Genomic DNA, 22,267 nt, shown 5'->3' with positions numbered 1-22,267 from the left:
TCAGGACTCTGAACTGGGCATCACAGCCCAGTCAGAGCGCTGGCTCCTCCAAAGGGCCACTGGCCGACGCCGCCCTGACCCAGACCCGAGTCACTGACCTTTCCGCGGGGCGCCGGCCTCAGACCACCTAGTTAGCAAGAGAACAACGTGCCGAGCTGCTGCCCTCAGAAAGCAGCGCCCAGTAACCAAGGGCGACACGGGTGGCGCCATCTTGCCAAAGCTTCGCCCCCTCGCCCCACCGAAAAAGAAGGCTATTGAATTGATAAGAAACAAACAGCTACTGAACAGCAGTTGCCGCTTTAACCACGTCGAGCTCAGTCACCTTCACCCTGAACCCGTACCCCTCCTTCAGAAAGACTACGAGATCCAGAATGCAGATGGAAGATAACCGGATACAGATGCATACTGGGAAATGGTGTTTTTGTACTACAGTGAAGAGAACCAGAAGAGGGAAAGCTCAAATATGGTAAACGTACGTCTCGTGTGGACACATTATACAAGGCGTACAGGCTGCAAATACAACAAATATCATTAATATGGTCACTAATTCCCTCAAGCTTATTCAAGATCACTGGTGACCCCGTTCTTCCGCTGTTTCATGAGCTTAGTCCCAAATAAAAGTGTGTAAGATTGCCACCCTAAAGCCGATTAACTGAACATAGGAATGCTGAGTCAGACCTTTGATCTGTCGTGGTTAATACTGTGTACTCGGACTGGCAGGAGTCAGAAGCCTTTCACATCAAATACATCATTCTTGTAATTGGAGATGCCAAGCACTGAACCTTGGACCTTCTTAAAAGTAGGTACTATTCTACTGAGCCACAGCGCCTCCATCAGTGATCATAGTGCTTGTAATATCATTCACCGCTCAATTCTATGTACGTTTTTTGAGAAGTGAATCCTTCCTTATTCTATCCATCATTACATGATTATTCCCCCAACCCCCTTCCTCCAAGGAACTGAGAGCAGGAGACAGGATTTCCTCTTCCATTGTATCCTTTGCAACGTCCCTGTGAGTTAGGTGAGCCTGAGTGTGACTCTCCCGAGGTCAGAGCCAATTCATTGACTGCCCCAAATGGCAGAAGTGCAGCTTCGGAGGAGGAGGCAAACCCCCACCCATCCACTTGTACTGCTGCTGCCTGACCTCAGCTTCTAGATGTATAGTGGTTAGAGTGCTGGAATAGGGTCTGGGAAACGGAGGTTCAAATCCCTCCTCTGACGAAAGTTTGCTGGTTGACCTTGAGCCAGTCATACACTTTCAGCCTAATTTACCTCACAGGGTCTTGTGAGGAAAAATGGAGGAGAGGAGAACGATGTAAACTGATTTGGGTTCTCATTAAGGAAAAAGACAGACTATGAATTAAGTAAAATAAGATGGCTCATCTAGAATTATTATTTAAATTATCTGAAACACAATCAACAATAAGCAGAGGTCACATGTTATTATTGATTGGCCTTGCTAAGCTGATACAGGTTTCCGCTGGAGACCTAAGTATCAACCAGATATTGGCGTAATGTGTACGCTGTTCCAAGTAGCACTGTCTTTTGTAGTTCTGTAGATGTTATGTTAGAAAGCTGCAGTTTTTCCATATGAATTGCAAAGTTTTTTGAGATGGATATTTATTTATTTGATTTATAGCCCGCCCCAAGTGGGCTCAGAACAGGTTACAATAAGAAGTAAAATACAGAAATACAGTAAAATCATAGATTTCAAACACAAACATATCAGAAATCCACCTGCTCACCATGTATAAAAAGAGTGGAGGACTAAATCGATATCTTATGGCTGCTCATGCGTGGGGGGGGGAAGATGGCCCTATAGCTCCCCCCCCCTGCCAGAGGAGGATCATTGATGGATTTAATGTTGCCCTCAACCATATGCCTGACGGAACATCTCTGTTTTGCAGGCCCGCTGAAAAGATGGAAGATCTTGGCGGGCCCAAGTGTCTTCCCACAGAGAGTTCCACCAGGTTGGGGCCGGGACCAAAAAAGCCCTGACCCTGGTCAAGGCCAGTTGAGCCTCCCTGGGGCCAGGGACCATTAACAGGTGTTTACGTGTTGATCTCACCTTTTGGAGATAGGCTGCTGCATCTACAGAATCAAAGCCCCCTGACTGGTATAAAAATGTGAGTCTCTTCCCATTCTGCCAAGCAGCCTATTTTCGTGGGGTGCTAAATTCTTCCCTGTGCCTACTCTTTAATACTCCCTGTTTCCCTTAGGAAACAAATGCCTGACATGGCCCACTTTGTGTGAAAAAATGTAATTGCCTACAAAATTGGGACCCTTTTTTCTATCTACCTGGAATTTGGCAGGAACAAACCATTGGGTGAAGACCATAATTTATATTATCGTCTACTAAAATACTGTTGGGTTGTTCTGTTGTTTTTCTTGGCTTAACTTGCTTTTATTGGTTTAGCTTGCTTTTTTATGTGTTGTGAATAGAGTTGCCAACTCTGGCTTGTGAAATTTCTGGAGATTCCTAGGATGGGGGTGGACCATGGGGATGGTTGGTTTTGGGAAGGAGAGAAATTTCAGTAGGGTATAATGCCATAGTCTACCCTCCAAAGCAGCCTTTTTCTCCAGGGAAACGGATCTCTGTTGTCAGGAGTTGTAATTCCAAGAGATCTCTGGGGCCCTACTTGGAGGTTGGCAACCCTAGTTGTGAGCCATACTGAACAGGTTCTGAAAATGCGGCATACAAATTTCCTAAATAAATTCAGAGAAACATTATTTGTTCAGATCAAACAAGAATTTTTATAAAGTTTGATTTCAGGAAGTTACCATCATACCCTTCCTTTCTAGAGTTGGCCAATAGTTTAGATATCAGCCATTGCTTTTTTTCAGCTTCTTTTCAGCTACCACAGCTACTTGAAACCAATAAATGCTACTGAACTATATCAACAAAAATTAACAGAAGAGGAGTCAAGCCATGAGATGCTCAACTAAGTTATTAATGTAGCACAAAAAAACAATGGCATAGATAAAAACAGTTGACAGTATTTGATCATTCCTGTCTGTGTGCCATCAAGTCACAACTGACTTGATGACCTCTGCTGGGGTTTTCAAGGCAAGATGCAAAGAGAGGTGGTTTCCCATCCAAATATTGATCAAAGCTGACCCTACTTAGCTTCCAACTCAGCTGATAAGATTGGGCTATCTGGAGCATCCCGGTCAGAGTAAACAATCCTACTCTACCTAAATTGAATTATGAATGAATTGCAGTATCCAAGATTCTCACCCATATCTTTTTGCAGAAAAAAAGCAAGCAGTTTCACTGAATCCCAGATTAAGAAATTCAGGCGTCACAGGATATTACCAGTTCAAAGTAGAAAACTTTGTGACACTAGTATCATTGCTTTGTTTATTGGGTGTCTGCTGCTGTCTGATTTAATTGTTTTCTATAGTTTGTAATCTGCCTTGAGTCTCAGTGAGAAAAAAGGATTATAAAAAAAGTTAAATAAGCTCATAAGTATCAGCATTCCAGAATTTTTGTGGGCAGGGGGAGAGATAATCAGCATATAGATGCCTTACCTTGGCCATATGTTACAGTATCCTGGCAACTCAGTGGTGGTGGTGGGGAAATCAGTGGAGTATTTCCCCAAAGTCCTTCTTTTATGCACCCCACCCTATGCTTTGCATTATCACACCATTTGGGAACTGTACACATAACATCCTATAATCCTAAGGAAAACACTTATTTGTGAAAGTCTCCTTTGGCTGGAGTTTTGAATTGGCCCTTCACTTTTCATTGGTCCAAAAAGGGACACCCTGACCCTGAAAACCAGATGACTCAGAAACAGTCAAGTCTTTATCATGTTTTGCCAAGATCAGATGCCTGCTGGGTAAGCCTGATCCACCTCTCAGGTGGAGATGTCTGTAGATTGCTTTAGAGTGCACTTCTAAATAGAGTTATACACTTCTAAGCCATTACTTGTTTAAGATTGTGTTGTTACACAACCTAAGCAGGTCTACACACTGGGTCTTACTCACAGGAAAGTGTTTTTAGGAGTCACCTAGGAACTGCATTTTCCTTTTATTTACTATATTCTGCACTTAAGCTTTGTAGATTTCCCTATTTGTATATCAGATGTAGAATAAAAACCTTTCTGAAATTTGGTACTTTAACTGGGAGAGACTTTCTGGATTATCTACTTTTTCAGCCAACCACTTTTAGAGCCAAAACTACCGTGTGGGCGGAGAATAGGGAGATAGATGGTCCTGGTCTTTTCTCACAGATACACACAGACATACATTTAAGAGATGGTTTACTGTGGAATCCTAAGCAGAGTTACATCCTTCAAAGTCCATCGAAGTCAATGGGCTTTGAAAATTGTAACTCTGTTTAGGATTGCACTGTTATAAACTGACATGATCAGTCATAAAAAGTCAGTTTTTCAGGTGAAGGCAACTGAATTACCATGTTAGCTTGGGTCCAAAAAGGTTAGGGTGGGTACAGGATAAACAGCTGGGGTTAGAGAAACCAAAGGATCTCTCTAGATGAGGTCCCATAACATGGTGCTCAGCTCCAAGAATCATGACAGACACATCTGCCAATCTTTCAATCTAATCTTTCCTTCATTCTTAGGAAGCTATGTGCTTTCGGATTCCATTGGAAAAGAGTAAGTATGCCAGTTGATGCCCATGGGTACATGGCACCTACCGGTGGGTTTTGTAGCACCCATTACCTTCTTCCTTGAAGTATCTCATCTCCAAAACAAATAGCTGGATTTACTCTGCTTTGTTGGCACAGGATGTGTTTCAAAAGGATCCAGGAGGGATTAACCTTTTCATTTGCACAGAGCATGTGTGCCTCCATTGTAGAAGGATGCTTGGCTTGCAATATCCCAACATTTTGTGATCAGAACCTCATGGTTTCTCCTCCCCCTTTTCAAAATTCCAAAGGTGTCCACAGGCACGAGAAGACCACTAGCATATGTATACCCAGCAGAAAGGCTACTTTCTTGTGCTTTACTAAAGGAGGTAATATTATTGATGCTGGAACTTCATAGTCCTGATATTTCCTGTTGTCTGGAACGACCCTTAAGGGACAATCCTAAAAAGGTTTACTAAGAAGTAAATCCTATTTTATTCCCTGGGGCTTACTCAAAGGAAAGCAGTACAGCCTTAATCCCTGTGGTAAATCTCTGCACTGTGCAGAAAGGGTTATGTTTTGCTCTGTAATGTGGATTTATTTTATTTTCTAAGACTCCACAAGTAGCATATAAGTGTTTCCATTGATCATTTTAATAAACAGTAAATGCTGTTAATACAATAAATACATTTAAAGAGTAATCATGACTAGTTATGGAGATAACTAAGCCAAATGTCTGATCTTTCATGTCTCATGGAATTCAAAGACAAAAAGTTAAACACATGCCTAATTTTTCTACTGAAAGTGGGACTTTAAAGTGCTTAACATGGTGAATTTTGTTTTTTCTTCATTTTTCTTGAAGAAAATTAATTTTTTATGTGCTGCTAAAATAAAAATGAAAAAAGATTAATGAGTGGACTGTGTCTGAAGAGATTCGCAAAACATTACAAATTATTTTATATTATATGTACATTGATTAATAATAATATTATATATCTTCTTTATGAGTTTTAAGAATCAAATTTCTCTTCCCTGCCCCTTCTTTGAGATTTTTATGAGTTTTGACTCTGAATTTTTTAAAATATATCAGCACCTGGGGCCATTTAACAAAGAATTCCAGCACAAATCAGTTTGAATTGAACAGACATCTCAAAAAGGCATCGCAATTGTCAGAAGCAATATTTTTAGAAACTCAAACAAGGAAATAAACAACTTCAGTAAAAGTGATTTAAATAACAAATAACTTCTCCTTATAAACAGCTTAGCTCCTTGAGAACAATGAATAAACAAGGAGACAAGAGTCTTTTCCCCCCTCTTTGCATTATTAACTCTCATCACGATATGAATGGGTGAAATGTCAGGAATAATTGGAGAAAATCACAGCATAATCTTCGGCAAAAACATCTGATTTATTTAAATTGTCACTACTCATTCTTAATAAATCCTCTCTTTAACCTTTTGATCTGCAATCCAGCAGGCTAAAAACTGTGAGTTTGTGTGCTATGCTCATCTTCTGTCTTCTCACATGGTATCAACAAAACTACGTATTGCATGTAGAATGAAGTAGCAAACACTGCATCCTGTACCTTCTTTCTTGGGGCTGAAACGACCCTGGGGCATGCCTCCAATCACAGAATCTGGGAATTCATTTGAGACAAAAATTTGTACTAAATATAGCTATGAAGATTTCTGTAGGAAAGGCTGTGTTGAGAAGACGGCTTGCAATCTTATCTGTGTTCCTTGGAACATACCTTTCCCATAATGCAGGTCCTTTTTTTCAGCTGCAAACAGCAGGGTTTTAATTGTGCATCTGTGTGAATGACATAAGCATGCCCAATCCAGCTGTACAATTATAGCACCAGACAAAAGAGGCAGCGCTGTTAAGGGCACAGTTGAATTTCCAATGTGGGTCAGACTTGTTCTTGATAGCATTCCAAAGTATGAAGTGTATGTTGCTATATCTCCTTAGGCCAATGAAAGAGGTGGGGTTGAAAGGAAGGACTTACAGAGCCCTACTATTTTTCTTTTGTATTTCTGCACATGAAATCAGGTGTTATGAGCTATTCTATTCTACCAAGCAAACGGTCCTCTATTGATGGTGAATAATAGGTGTCTCCTTAATTTCTGCTAAGGGCCTATGAGTCTTTGCCTGCTTCCACATGGAGACAATTCTCCATCTATTTCTCATTGCTGCTGTGAATACAGAAGCATTCACAGTGGCAATGGAGCATCCACATGACAGCTTTCTCCACTTTCCTTGCCCCATCCTCCTGTGACTGCCATCCCCACCCCACCACCAGAGGGCTTTTCTCAGAGATATTTCACACTCGGTGTTTACCGCGCTGTCAAGTAGAAGTCACGCCGATGGAGGCGGCTGCGGATTTCCCCCCTGTCCTTTCACACTTGTACTAATCCCCGAATCAGCCTCCCGAGATTTTTTTCACATTACCAGAGATACCCCGTCTTAGCCGCGGAATTTCCGGGCTCTCAATTAAAACAAAACTATCCAAAAAAGCACGCATGCGTGGAAACGTTTCGCCGGGGTTTTTTTTTGTTTTGTTTTTTTAAATACCGCGCCTGCGGCGTCAGCAGGCAAGCTAGAGAGAAGGGTTTGAGTTTTCTCTTCCTACGCTTTATTCTGTTTTCCCAGCCATAGCCGCTGTCTTCTTAGGCGCGCCGTTCTTTAGCTTAGTGCCCCTCTTGCCAAAGAGAGCTCATTAACCCCACCTTTAATACAGAGGTGGAATCTAGCTGAGAGGAGTCCCCCGTGCATGGTTGCTCGTTTAATTTGGGTCACGGGTGGGATTCATACGTGAGTTGCAGGCGCCCAATAAAAGTGTGTGAGTGCATGCTGAACACAGACATCACAGTACAGCGACCAAGGTTTAAATATGATCCTGGTTACTTATTCAGAGGACCTTGAAAAGTGTGTCTGCGGATCATCCCCGTAATGCTCCTGGTGAGCTGGGTTCATCAAACAGGCCATTCATTCAACTCCTGTTGGATGCTTTTGGGGAGAATGTCCCAGCAATAACGCATTTATACCGCGTGTGGTGGAACGTCTCATATTTGTTCCCTCCCACCTAGAAGTTATACTTTCAACCACCTTCTCCTGCCCACTCTGCCCAGAAAGGGGGAGGGGGGGTGGCTAATGACCAAGTCATCTGTCAGTTCTTACTACCAGTGGACATGGAACGTCAGCTGACAAACGGCACAGATGGGACCAAGGTTGTTGATCCTCATGTTACAATGTGAAATGCAGCAGACTGTGCGTTCTGCCACACGACAGACAGCTTAAAAGTCCACTTGACAGCATTGAGGCAGAGATGCTTCAAGACTTGCTTTCCCACTTCCTGCATCGAAGCAGCATGTCATATGACCATTGGTTCCATCTGTGCCTTTTGTCACTTGTGGGTCCTCTTTTTGTTTCTGCTATGTGACTTGATCCACAACATGAAAGATGCTATTGCATCTAGTGTGATCAGGGGAACAGGCTTCTTTTGACCGTGTGGATAAATTCAAGATGAGGATGCCAGGGGAGGTGACGTGTGGGTCTGTCAACTTATGGTTCTAGAGTCTGCTGCAAGCTGCGGCTTCTCCCTGGATTTCTGTCATGCAGTAACAGTATGTCAATAGATTTTCACCTTTACAACTGTTCCATGTTTGCTTGCTCCACTGGACTGATAGTTCAGGAAACAACATAAACCTATGTTATGAATGACTCTGTGTGGCATCTTTTTCAATTTTTCCCCAAGATAGGGACCGGTGGGGTGGTTGCCTAACTGCTGCAATTAACTAACATCTTGAGGTGTTCTCATGTTTACCCATCACAGACACATACGGCCTTGTCAACTATTGAAACCGAGCCATGATAGATGTTAAGTGTCAAGCATAATAAATAGATTGCTCGTGAACTGCGGGGACACCTCTGAAAAATTCTCAGTCCATAACAACGTTTAACACACACAATGTCTTATTTTTTAACATTGAAAACAGATTTATTTATCAGAAACAAATAACACAGACTTCCCAACACCAAGGAACAAAAATCTTGTCACTGATTCAAAATTCCAATTTTGCATGACATTAGAACCACACAGTGATTAGAAAAAAATGAAAATAAGATCTTGCTTTTGCTGTTCATGAGAAATTATTATCCACATTGCAAACAACTTCAACATGATTCATAAAGCACTGGAAATAATTGACATGTGAGAGTTGTCAATTGTAATCTTTCCTTCCATTACGTTATTTTTAAACATACATTTTTTTTCTTTCTGAAACAAACTAAAATATTGCTTAAACATTCTTCAAGCTGACATAACACTGGCTAATTCTTCTTGTCATCTCCTGATTGCTCTGATCCTGAGCTACGATGACCTCGCTCAAGTGCAGAAACCTTTTTCTTTAGAGAACTCAGTTCTTTGTGAAGGCTTCTATTGTTTCTCTCCAATCGGCATATTCTTTCATGGTATCTTCCCACTGTTGAGAAACAGCAAAAAAATTTATTTCTTCATGAAGAGATGGGTTTCGACATTGCGAGAACTTTGCGGTTATCAAAACCACACCAGTGACAAACAATTTTTTTTAATCCTTGTGGAAAACTTGAAGGCCATTCCTGGCATTTTTCAAGGTTTGAAAATATCCACAAAACAATCACCAGGTACGGTTGGTGGTGCTGAGATGGCTCCAGAAAACAAAATCAAACAGAGTCCAGTTGTACCCTTGATACTGACCCATTTAATTTAAGCGTAAGTTGTCGTTATGAGTTGCGCTCTTTGTACGTTGCATAGTGGGTCAAAAGATAATGGTTAGGTGCATAAAAGGAGTGGACACTGTGGGGTAGATGCTTACATTTCCATCTGATATGCCAATGCAACCATATTCTTATGATATTGAGATCATTTTGCCCATGATAAGGTACATGGAAGCCAAGCTATAACTACATGTTTGCAAATTGCAAAAGAGTATGGCCTCACCTCCCAGACCAACTGAAACTAATGCAGCAAAATCTGTGGAGAAACATAGCTCTCACCACTGGACGCATCTGACGGAGAGATGTGTGTTCCACGAAAGCCGATATTTTGGCTTTTGGTGTTCACAGTTCTCTTTGTCAAACTTTATCTGGTGGGGAGAGCCCTGGTTATCAAAGGAATCCGCAACATTGGAAGTGGTTGTTCTCGGAGGTGCCGGAGGAGTCTCTTTTATTCTGCAACCGCAGACTAACGTGGCCACTCCTATGACCCATTACAGGGATGGACTGATCTGCATACCAGGGGGAGATGTTTGCATCCACATATTGGAAGGAGTTGTTTGAATCCACCCTGCACCCACCACGCGTTCAAAACCTATGAAAAATGTATCCTTTGTGCCTACTTGCATCTGCCAAATAGTCTAGTGATTCATGAAATGTGCTTCAATTACATCGGTTATGTCAATAGTTTTGAACGGACACTATTTGATTATGTGACCACAGACTAGAACTGATGACTTATCTGGATCTATGAATCCACATATCAATGACTCGGTGAATGTTTCCCTACTGACTTCCATACGTGATGTGGGATTGGTACTGTCGCGCCTGATCTGAGCCGCGTGATCAGAAACACCACACCAAACTCTGCCTCAAGTTTTCCTTGGAATAGTCATACTTACTTCTTGATAGACATAGAGATTGTATTCCCTGCATACTACGATAGATCTCGCCAATATCAGCGGATTGGTCTTTATTTGGCATCATGTCACGCAAACCTCCCGCTGAAGTATCACCTGCAAAATTAAAGTCAGTCAATATTTTAGGCAGATATTGAAGTGTCACCCAGCAAAATAAATCAGCGAAAAATGTAACTCCACTCAAATGTGGCATAGCTAAAACGTGCCTGTGGAAAATGAGAGAACTGGAGTTCCCTCTGCATCCTCGGTTCTGCCTTCCTCAACGGCGTTTCTGTCCTCATCCTCAGCATCAGAAGAAGTTGTTTCCTCAATTATGTGAAGTTTGTGCTCAGCGCTCATGGCATACTTTCTCACTGCGGCACCACTGTGTGTTGCTAAAGAAGCTAGAAAGAGAAAAGGTTTTGTTAGAAATTTCCAGAGGAATCCCACATCTGAAGGTTGTGCAAGTGTTGGCAAGGCTGTAGTTTGAGCCTATGCTTGACATCTTTAGAGCCGCAGTGTGTTTTGTTCAAGGAATGAACTGATCTCCTCATCACCACATGTTGGGCATTGTTTACATTCACGATGATGAAGGATGGAAGATAAGTCACCACTTTGGGTTATGAAGACTTTGGACTGCTGATACAGAGACAATTTTTTCTGCCGGAGAAACCGCGCAGAAGATAACAGCCTTAGGCACAGGAAAAAACAAAGGAAACAAGATAATGGGAACACTGCTAAACACCCTTGAAAAATAAAGGCTGAAATTGTTTTCTAGTGATGAGAGCTATATCAAGAGATCGTGTTCACTTCACGTACCACTCAAGAAACGTTGACAAGGTGTTAGTTGTACTCTACTCACCTTCAAAGGAGTCATCATGGAGAACAAATATGTTTTGTTTTAGCTGAGAGTGGATCTGGTTACCTTGATGGTATTTTGCCCAGGCAATAGTGCTTTGATTGGCAAAATAATGGCCATTCATTCCTGCAGAATCTCATGCAATCCCACAATTTTCAGAGCAGCTCTTGATGGCACGTGTGAACCACACAAAAAATTACCTGAGGTACTCGGTTGTGGAGATACATCTCCGGGCATTATGGTTTCAGGAGCAGTCATGTCATCAGTTGCTTCTTCGTGACTACTGCCGGAAGATATAACGATTACGGTTTCTTCAGTTTCTAGGCAATGAGATCCACTGTCATCTGTTCTTTCTCTCTCTGAAGCTAGTGATTTAATACAGCAGAATTCCAATTAATGATCTTGTTATTGGTACATGGAATACACCACTCACTTCTCAAAGTACTTGGACAAGAAAGCAAATTTTTAAAATTGCACCATTTTCTGATCTGATGACGGATCAAAAAACAAATTAAAAATGGTGGCTTTGTTTGGAGTTCATGACTTCCTAAGAATCCTGGCGATGGTTTTTGAATTAGTTTGCCATGGGTAAACTCTAGTAAGCTGACAATCACATAAAAAGTTAAACTTACCTTGAGGAACTGCTGCTGTATTGATCTTTGCTGGGTCTTCAGTTGTCACTCCAAGAGGTGCATAGGCTTGCGCATCAGATTCTGCTGCACTTGATGATTCCACTGCAACAGTTTCTGAATTCTCATCATCCTCAGATGAAGTTTCTTCAATCTTGACTGCTCTTTCACAGATAATCTCTGAAATGAAAAATCATTTGAACAATGGTAAAAAACGGAATGATCGCCCTGATAATGTTTCCCTTTACTTACTTTGCTTTTTATGATCCAGGCATTCAGTTAAAGGGATCAAACAGGATGCATAGCATAAAAGTGGTGACCGGGGGAATTGCATATTAACATGAAAGATGCTTTTGAGGAGATGGTATTTCTCTAAGAACACTCTATGGCTTTCCAATCGTGACAAATAATTCGAAGATTAAAATTAGAGCGTGACAAACAGAAGGTTGACTTCAAAAACCACCCATTTGTTAATGAGGAATGAAGTCTCTTTGAGAACATGCCACTAAAAAGGTGTCATTAAACATGGGGGACTTGCATGGTCCGCCATGGAAGGGGGGGGGGGTTCAAAAAACTCACCATCATGAGGTCTTTCTTGACATCGAGGCCTCCCTGCCGCCTTCCAGATTAGCATCATCGCGTTGTGCACCCTAATTCTACGACTGCTTCTAGGAATGCATTGCAGTGCCTCCATTGATGAAATGAAATCGGACTTCAGTTTTTGGAATTTGCTTCGACACTGGTTGGCCGTTCGATGAAATCCGCGACTGCGTAGCACTCTTGAAAGAAATCGATAGATGCCGCGGTTGCTTGATTGCGTGCTGGCCATTAACCGAGATGCATGCCCACTCCTCCGAACAACCCTCAGAAGAAGAGATACCTCCTCCACTTCCCAGACATTTCCATGACGCCGGGAAATCATTTTGCACCAAGTGAACTGCGCCACACACAAATTCCAAAAAGTTCTCTCAAGAGTGATTGGTCTCCCATTTCATCCGCCCGCCCCCTCAACGATTTTAGCCAATCGTCTTAGTGCCCGCCAAAAACATGGAATGTTCTCAAGTAAAAATTTATTTTGGTGGACAGATCAAGTGGAGGCTTATGATAATTTCTCAGAAGCGTGTGGACTTGTGACTGTGACATTGAAGTGTATTTTTGTTTAATTCGTGGTGAACACAGATAAACCATTTTAAAAAAAAATCTAGGACAAGATTTCCTACCCTACCGCACCGTTTTTTACTCTTTCGTGGATGGATGAACGTGAAACTCGATTTCTTTTCCATCACGTGACTAGTAAAGGGGAAAGAAATTGTGGGAACCGAACAAGACAGTGGTGCGTGTGCGAATTGACAGGGCAAAGAATCACACAACGCTTTAGACTGACTGCATTCCTTGTGCTTGAAAAAAACGGGACCGAGTACTTTTTTTTTAATAAAACAAAGCGCTACTTCACAAAACATACATACCGCTTTTTTTTTTTTTTTAGGTGTTTCAGAGTCAGGAAAACTGGACTGGGGAGGGGGTCAACACATCAATCCACTGTAATCCGCCCCTCTTAATTTTGCTCCATCACATGTGTAGTCATCGCGACATTTGAGTGGAAGAACTGGTCAATCTGCTCCTGCAAGTCTACTCTATGCTCTTTGCCCTAAAAGACACAAGCACAACTATCCCTAGCAAATGTCCTTCCTCCCCTCTAGGAAGTCATGATTTTTCTCCCGCCAAAAATGTGGCCACGATGATAGGCTGGCCAACTTGGGCGGGAGTTTTCCTTGGAACTGTGCGTTCTCCACTCTTGTGAACACATTTGTCTCACGGCATACTTTGGAATTGCGGAGGATTTTTTGAGCCCGATTTTATTCTGCTGAATTATGTCTGCGGTCCGAGCATTGGCACTGGCCTTGCTTCACATCATCTTTATCTATATTCAGCGATCGATCGATGCCTGCAACAGTTACTGGATGCGAGTGGTTAGAAGAAGGAGAATGCTTAGGAAATCACTTGCACTGAGGTGCATACCTCCGCCTTTATGGAGAACAAGGAGAACAGCAATGAACAGAGCACGTTTTCTCGCTGTAGCCGGAATCAGAGTCCCCCGTCGCTACTGGATTTATCCCCGTAGCAGGGACTGGTGGGACAATTTCGTCACTGCCATATGGGATGACCAGCTGTGGATTGAAAATTTTCGTATGACCAGGGAGACTTTCAATGAATTGGTTCATTCCATAGGGCACCGTCTTTCCCGTCAGCGCACCAGACTTCGCAATCCAATCTCTGTGGAGATGAGAGTCGCCATAGCACTTTGGTATCTTGCCAACTGTTCGACTTACCGTCAATGCATGAACCAATTCGGAGTGGGTATTTCAACAGTGGCAGGAATCGTCTTGGAGGTCTGCTTGGCGATAGAATTGGAGCTACTCAGTAGAGTCGTGTGCCTTGGACCTGATGTGGCGAGGGTGAGTACGCACTCATCTCCCAGAGTAACAGTCTCCATTCAAACTGTACTGGTCAAAGATTACAATTTGAAGCACAAAAAACTATGTTGCTGACACGTAGGCAATGAGCTGCACCTTTAAACCAATTTTATCGTGCCATGAGCTTTCGAGAGTCGCGGTTCCCTTTTTTCTTGTGCGTTTGAACAAGCGAACTGTGATTCTCAAAAGCTTGAGCTACAGTAAAATTTGCAAGTGCTGAGGGTTCTACTGTACTCTTTTTTATTTCACTAGTACAGACTATGGCTAACTCCTCTGGATTCTGGAGATGTGAGACTGCCTCAGCGCTGTAGTGAGGAGATTATGAATATAGGCGGTGGGAGAAAGAGGGGATTCTCTCTAACAGCAATCTTGTTTTTTTCTCTTTCATTGCAGATTATGTCTGGATTTCAGAAACTTGGCTTTCCTCATTGCATTGGTGCAGTTGATGGCACCCATGTTGCCATTTGCAAATTTAAAGGCCGTGGACGGGAGTACATCAACCGCAAGAAATTCAATTCCATTCTCATCCAGGGCACGGTGGACCATACTGGAAGATTCATTGATGCAGAGGTTGGCTGGAGTGGGCGGAACCATGACGCCTTTGTTTTTGTGAATTCTGCAATTTGTACGGCAATGGATGCGGGGGTGTTTGTGCCAGGCAACCCCAGTCTTACAATAGAGGGTGTAACCGTGCCACCACTCATCATATCTGATGCAGCCTACCCCATGAGAAGGTGGCTGATGAAGCCCTTCAATAGGCCCCACACTCCCGCAGAAGCATACTTTGACCGCTGCCTCACCAGAGCTAGGACCATAGTGGAAAGATGTTTCGGACGTTTGAAGGGGCGCTGGAGGTGTTTGAGGTCACAGCTTATGGTTGCGGAGGAGAATGTGACCTGCATAGCTACCGCGTGTGTGGTGCTACATAACATTTGTGAATTGAAAGGTCATGGCATTCCAGAGGATGATTCTCCCGTGAGGCCTGTGGAGGTGGATGAGGAATCTCTTGAACTCCCTGTGGGAGACAGAAGGCACCGGGAGGAGGGGAAGTTGGTGCGCGATGCCCTTGCACGCCACATGTTTCGAAACAGAGAAATCTAACAATATAAAAAACTCTTCAGTCTGATTGTGAAAAAATCTGTGGTTGAACTTGTTGCATGTTCAGAGGTTGGACTCACGGTTTCAAAAAATGTTTCTTGTTGGTTTTGCCTTGATTGGATGTGTCATGCATTCAGTTGCAAGTGCTGGATTCCTATGAAACATGGTTTGTTAGAAAGCTTTGTTTAGAGATTCAATGATGATCTAATGAGTGAATTCTCATTGTTCCATTCCTGTTTTGAAATAAATTTTTATAACATCATGGTAAGAAATGTTCTGTTTGGTGGGCATCAAGTGAGCAGGAGGGGTTTCCACAAAGAGAGAAAGTGAAAAAAAGGGTTCATCATTGCACAGCCCAGGGGTGCCAAGATGGTCAGCACACTGTTGAATGCTAGCTTATCCGTGTGAAACAGCATCAGATCCACAAACACCCTCCCCCAACGTCACACTTCCACAGTGTTCCCTGCGATGGGAACCACCTACAGAACAAAGGAAAAATGACAACCACACACCAAAGTACTCTATTATAAAAAAACCATTCTCTCCTTCAAACTAAAATTGAGAAGGACAGTGTGAGACATAACACAGGCAGTACATAACACAACTAACCATACTGTGCAGAATTAAACCAAACTCTATTACGGGAAATAAAAAAAATTATTTCTTTAAGGTCTTTCAGGTTCCCATTTGGTGGGCACAACAGGACACGAAAGCAGCCCACAACACCAAATAACACAAATAGCATGCACAAATTCTGCCAGCAATTTTGATCGGGGGATTATTGTGTGTGAATTACGTAGTGTTATCTCTCTGGTTGAGGGAATGCTGTCACGGCCTTAGGTCTGCACCCACCGGTTTTTATATTCAAACAAGTGACATAAAAAATCCTTTCTTATAGCAATTGTGTTTTGGGTTGCTCTGTAAGGTGAGGTGACTTGTGCCCTATTTTCCCCTATAATAATAATAATAGCATTCGATTTATATACCGCCCTTCAGGACAACCTAATGCCCACTCAGAGCGGTTTACTAACTGTTATTATTCCCCCAAAAAAGTCACCCTGTGAGGTGGGTGTTGCTGAGAGAGCTCCAAAGAACTGTGTCTCGGCCAAGGTGACCCAGCTGTCTTCAAGCGGAGGAGTGGGGAATCACACCCAGCTCTCCAGATGCCCTTTGGTGTTCTCCCCCACCACCAATGTAGACGGTGTCTGGTCTACCGCACAGTTAAAGGCACGAAGTTGTGTGGCACGAGAACCGCCCTTCGAGGTGGAACCAAATGCCCCCCCCCTCCAGGTTGGTTTGCCTTGGTGCTTGCTTGGGGGGTTGGAGGACAGGTAGGAAACGTTCCCCTGATGTCACTGGGCATCTTTCATGCAATATTCCTAACCCCAGAACGACCAGCCTCTCTTATTTTCAACGTGGGAGATGATGGAGAAAGAGGGTGCCAAGAACAACATATTTTTCAGTCCATTAAAAGGACCACCCAACCGGCATCTGCCTGAACCATGTTAGAGGAAGTTAGGACAGGTGGGAGCAGGCACCATGAAAGTTGGCAGCATTTTGATTACAAAAGGCCACCCTGAACTACCTGGGAAGATGAATTCCTTTTTCTCCATATAGAAACATGGATATTGTTTGAAGAATGGGGCACCTTGTTTTGGAGTCCACCATGAAGGTAAATGAAGTACTGTGGGATGTTTATTTTGTGAAGGCACACCTCTAAAAATGTTTTCACCATGCTTTAAGTGAGATGGGCCCCCCTTGCACCATCATCAAACACCGTGTCTTCCCCCCCCCCCCTCACCCATCCCAATCCCCTCACTAAGATGGAAATGTATGTTGGTACAAGGCACCAATTTCCTGAATGAGAGGAATGTTGGATGGAAGTTTTCAAGGAAAAACCCCAGAACAGGCATGCTGTGTTGGGATCAGCACATGGAACACAGGAACACGTGGCACTGAACGGCACTGGGACTGTGCCCTGTCCTTGAAGACTATCCCACCATGTTTAAAAGTTGTTTTGTTTCTGTTCTTTGGGAAAGGTTTATGGTTTATGTCGGCACATATTTTTAATGTGTTCTCTTAAAGATGACTCGGCTACTGTGCGGTAAGTAAAAACAGCATTCCACACACCTCAGCCCTTATCATTCCTCCATGGGTATTCCCCCCCCTCCCTGCCCAAGATCCCAAACCGGCCTTCTAATCTAAACGGCATTCCCTAAATCCCTACACATGATACAGCATCGGTTGCCTAGGGTGATCAGCATTTCAACATTCCCTTGCCCCATTTTTTGAATTAGTCAGAATTCCTTGTTCATAACATTTCATCAATACTGCTCTTACTGATGTTTTAATTCTCTTCATGTGTTTCTCCAGCAACATCATACAGACATGAGGGGGAGGAGGAGCCCACGGAGGAAACAGGCTCAGAGGTGACCGTGCCAATGGATGAAATGGCCTTGCAACCCAGTTCTGAGGCAGTGAAGCAAGAAGAGGGAAACTGCTCCGAGTTCAATGAAGAAGTCACACCTCAGCAAGCAGTGATTCCACCAGAACAGCTGACTGAGCATTCAGGTACACAAATGGAACTAACTACACCGTCATTCTGCCACATGTTAAACACGTGCTCTGTAATGACAATGAACAAAATTAAATCAAGTTCTCCAAACCCCCTTTTCAGGTGACCCCTGTGAGGAATGCATTCAAGCGCGGTGTCCACTACACACTGTAAATGTGCCTTCTTCATCTTTGGCAAGGGAACAGCCCCTTGAGATACTGGAGACTGTTCACAAGGCAGTGGGAACATGCCTCAGCTGCGGTAAGTAACCATCAATGACTTACAACGTTTGTGAACACAGAAGTGGCCACTCTGCGCTTACACCTTTTGTTTCCACAGCAAAGAAAACCAACAGAAGGATGGACAGCCTGCAGGCCTTGGTGAAGAAGCTAGAAAACAATGTGAGGAATTTGAATGAGGAGAACAAGAAATTGAGGTCCGACATTGATAATGTGCTGTCAAGGTTTAAGGAGATGTAGAAAAGATTTATTTAACATGCATGTTAGTTAAGTGTCCATATGATGCCTCACATGTAATCTTTCAAGTTTTGAAAAGAATAAAAAACAAATTTAAAACTGTGTAGTTTCTCCCATGGGTCAACATTTCAAACAACCGTGGTCAAAAAATAGATCTGGCAAACCGCACCTGGATTGCGGTGGGAAACAAAAACCAATTTTTTTCAATGGCCATTGTCAACCCCTCGCCAACATCGAAAAACACAATTACAGCTGTGACAAACATAATTTCAACAGCAATGATACGTGTGATATGCAGATTCCAACCCAAATGCTGCACCGGAAAAACATGTGGGGCTCAGAGGGATGGATCATATCTTTCTCTCTTTTTAATGATCCGAGCCCTTTTTCTTAGTGGTGCCTTCTCATGATCGTTATCGCGTGTTTTGCTGTTGGCATTTTGGGAAGTTTCTGCAACCGGGCCTGCTCTTTGCTCCCTGACAAAGAGTTCAGTCAAGGAGCTGAGGGCACCGACAGCCCTATTAAGCCCCTCCATATTTTGTGACTGTGCCTCAATAAAAGCCCTACGATCCTCTCTTGCCTCCCTGATAATGTCCTCGTGCCATCTTGTCTCTGATTCCATGGCTGCACGCCAATGGCTGGTTGCCTCCAGAATTTCTCCACGTTCCTTTCTGTTGTTTTGTTCCTCCCTCTGTGCCTGAGATAGCATTCTCTCTGCAACGTTGGTGAGGACAGAGACGCGCCTGGTTCTGGTGCGCGCCTTTTCTAAGCGTGTAGCAGGAGACAGTTGTGCCGTGGGGACCTGCGGTTGTTCCACTGCTGGTGGATTGTTCAGATCTCCTGTTGGAAAGGACAGTGGTTATGCAAGTAGTAGTTACAAAGGAGTTTGTGGAGGTCACAATTTCAGCTCTTTCCTACCTTGCGGATCCTCTGCACCCTGTCCTGTCACCTCCGGGAACTCCTCTATCTGAGTTAAATCTGGATCTTGGAAATAAAAGATTTGGTTGTAAAATGAATGAGTTGATCTTCTTCATTCATGCTCACAGAAGTCTTCTTGACATCAGCAGAACGATGTTTACACCAATATTTTCCATGGTAGCCCAACCCCCACAAACAGATAATTATTTTGAGACTATAGCCATGTTTCTCATGGAGCGGAGCATACCAGGGCTCATTGGGAGGGCAGCATTGATTGTTGACCACAAGCACCCCACTCTATCTGCATCTTACCGTCTGCGGCATTTTCATCCTCTGGATCGGTCATGTCCATTGGGGGGGCTTCTCCGATTGATGTTTCTTGTTCTGTGGAAGAACCTGCAGTAATTGAAAACAAGTGATAGGCTGGTAAACAGTTAATGTACCATGGTTCTCCAGGGGGGGGGGGAAAGGGAGGTGACGTTACAGACCATTGTCAGGTGTGGATTAATGCTTGGTGGAAGATAACCCAACCACCTTTGGGATACCTTGCACATTGCTGATCAAGGTGAAGTCCCCCTCTCCTTTCACAGAGCCCTTCTCTGCTGAAACCTGCGCCAGCCCCAGTAAAAAACGTTTCCCACCGCTAGCTTGCCTTGAGAAGCGGATTTCCACAATATTGGTTATACGTCCCCATAGGCAGAATAAACAACACATCCTTCCACGCACAAAAGTTAAATCAGGGAAATGCCCCCCCACTTGCGCCTCATCCCTCTCCTGCAGTGATAACCCAAACACAATCAATCCGTTGAGCATATCCCCGAAATCCTAAGCAGAAGGAAAAAATGCCCCTGAGACTCCGGGAAAGTTCTGCCCAGGCGGGGCACACTGGAGGGCACAGCGAACCCACCCCAACCAAGGACCAGTCATGTCGGTCAAAACTGCATGCTCACCTGAATCATTGGGAGTGGAAGCGGGGACCGCCTGAAGATGTAGAGTGACCATTGGATGTGTGAATAGTTCCTCTGATCCCTCCCATGGAGCGGGAACGCCATGGTTCGACCGATCTTCCCCCATGGGGTCGGCATTGCTCACCGACTGCAGGTTAAGACTTCTTGCCACCCTTTGTGGCCGTATGCTTGCATCCCCTCTGAAAATTCTTGCAAGCTGTGCATAGAAAGGGCATGTTGCAGGGGCATTTCCCGATCTTCCATTGTGTGCCGCGACCCTCTTGTACTCCTGTCTCAAAGCTTTTGTTTTTGTCCGGCATTCGAGTGCGGTTCTTGCATGGCCTCTCGCCACCATCTGCTCTGAGATGCGCTCGAAAACATCAATGTTCCTGTGACAGAGCAATAGTGCCTCTTGCACCTTCTCCTCACCCCAAAATTCAATGAGGTCCAATGTCTCCTTCTCCCTCCAGGAGACCCCTCTCCCACTGGTTGGTTTTAGTGCAGCCATTTCCTTGAGCAACCGTTGAGCAGTGCACGGAGGTGGCACAGATCGCAGGAGTTGAATTTCCCGCCCAGCAAATAATGGCACCCCATTGGTCCACAAAAATCACGTGATCCCAGAAGGGGTGAGTTTGAACCTCGTTTGAGGGCACCACCCACTGCCCCAACCCCATTCCCATCCCGAAAAAAGGAGTCAAAATATGTAGAACACACAATTGGAGATGTCTCAATGCACCTTTGCATCCACAGAACGCAGAAACGTTATGGCCAATTTTATTTTTCATTACTGGAAAATGTCGATGGTGGTTCCTGATTGAATTGTCAAAATGCAGAGAGTTTTGAGTGGAGAGGGGTTGTCACTGAAACGTTTGGTTCATCATGACCACAATCGCTCACCGCTAGGCAAACATTTTTTTAAGGGGGGGGGTTGGAAATGTGAGGCGCGTAACACGAACTTATCAGGATGCAAAAGACGGGGAGAGAAGAATAGAGATGGCACCAATGGAGATGTACCGCTGAAATGTTTAGGTAGCGGGGAAAAAATGGCGGACGAAGCATTTGGGGAGCTGGAGATGCAGACCAATCAGCTTCCGACGACAAGACTTAGCGGGGGGAGAGAGAAGCAAAAAAGGGACAAAAGTGTTCACACTGGGATTTATCGGATCAGCATTGAGTTGGCAGCGGATTATGGGAAAATTCGCGGTATGTCCGCAGTGAGAAAAATCGGGGATAACCCGGACTGACAGCGGCTCTGCGTCCCATGGATGCCTTGCTAATGTGAAAACTCTGAAAACATGGGATGCAAACCAGGGACAGATACGCTGCTAAGTGTGAGTGTGAAATATCTCTCAGGCTTTTAGGTAATCACTATTGCAAAAAAATGTTAATCTGTTCCTACTGTCTACTAGCTCATCTGACTTTCTTGCTTCCATTAAAAAAGATGTAAGTCTCTAGCCCTTCTCATTACAGAGATACTTATCTATCTAAAAACCTATTGTGGAAGGTCTCTAAAGGTACATCTACCTGCAGGGTTGGGGCTGATTTCTGATTGAATTTTTAGGATCTTGACATGCAGTATAAATGCTGCTTTTAATTAGGGCTGTCTGCTTACGTGCTGACTTGCTTAGCCCCTGCTCAACCTGTATGATTCTCAACGTTACAGGTTTCTAGCGTTCTGATGAGAAACTATGAGATAATGTAACCCTTTAATAAGTAGCTACCACTTATTAGAAGAAAGGGCAATCTTGAATTTTTTTTAATTCCTTATAAAAATAACACATCATAAAATAATGCTCAACTTGCCTCCCAGTTTTTCTCCAATGAATGTTTTGATTTGTGTGTATGTCAAACTAGTTAATGCTTGCAACCATAGATAGCACACCATCCACTGTTATCTCTAATATGTCAACATAATATTATGGGAAGTCAGGTGAAAGATGGAGCCACTGTTCATTGCTTTAAAAGCTGCTGTGATAAACTGCACTTGAAAACAGGTTTCCTAAGAACAGCAATCAGATTGCTGGGAGGGAAAGAGTTAACTCTTGCTTGGAATAGAGTGCTTGAGTGAC

At 43.6% G+C, this 22,267-nt stretch overlaps 3 protein-coding genes across 4 annotated transcripts in view; all 3 read right to left on the bottom strand.

Annotated features, from left to right (window-relative positions):
- The window catches only part of AFG1L (AFG1 like ATPase), a 127,059-nt gene extending 126,727 nt beyond the window's left edge, over positions 1 to 332 (bottom strand). For both annotated transcript variants that reach the window (XM_054982702.1, XM_054982711.1), the window contains exon 1: positions 99 to 332. In XM_054982702.1, coding sequence (XP_054838677.1) covers positions 99 to 210 — 112 coding nt within the window. In that variant the 5' untranslated portion in view covers positions 211 to 332. The remainder of the gene's footprint in view (positions 1 to 98) is intronic.
- An 8,232-nt stretch (positions 333 to 8,564) lies between these two features.
- LOC129336860 (uncharacterized) lies at positions 8,565 to 17,078 on the bottom strand. The gene is made up of 6 exons (XM_054990244.1): positions 12,311 to 17,078; positions 11,735 to 11,911; positions 11,303 to 11,467; positions 10,471 to 10,647; positions 10,247 to 10,360; positions 8,565 to 9,073 (listed from the first exon to the last, which is right to left on the bottom strand). Exons 1-6 carry the CDS (start codon positions 12,651 to 12,653, stop codon positions 8,922 to 8,924), a joined length of 1,128 nt encoding a protein of 375 aa, XP_054846219.1. The 5' UTR covers positions 12,654 to 17,078; the 3' UTR covers positions 8,565 to 8,921.
- Positions 17,079 to 17,122: 44 nt separating this feature from the next.
- On the bottom strand, positions 17,123 to 21,526 carry LOC129332534 (uncharacterized). The gene is made up of 4 exons (XM_054983756.1): positions 20,202 to 21,526; positions 19,564 to 19,647; positions 19,252 to 19,317; positions 17,123 to 19,173 (listed from the first exon to the last, which is right to left on the bottom strand). The coding sequence occupies exons 1-4, from the start codon at positions 20,704 to 20,706 to the stop codon at positions 18,671 to 18,673; spliced, it is 1,158 nt and encodes a 385-aa protein (XP_054839731.1). The 5' UTR covers positions 20,707 to 21,526; the 3' UTR covers positions 17,123 to 18,670.
- Between the last annotated feature and the right edge of the window lie 741 nt (positions 21,527 to 22,267).

Source organism: Eublepharis macularius, chromosome 1 (genome assembly GCF_028583425.1).
Source record: "Eublepharis macularius isolate TG4126 chromosome 1, MPM_Emac_v1.0, whole genome shotgun sequence".
NCBI classification, from domain to species: domain Eukaryota; kingdom Metazoa; phylum Chordata; class Lepidosauria; order Squamata; family Eublepharidae; genus Eublepharis; species Eublepharis macularius.
This window is presented reverse-complemented; position numbering and strand designations above follow the sequence as displayed.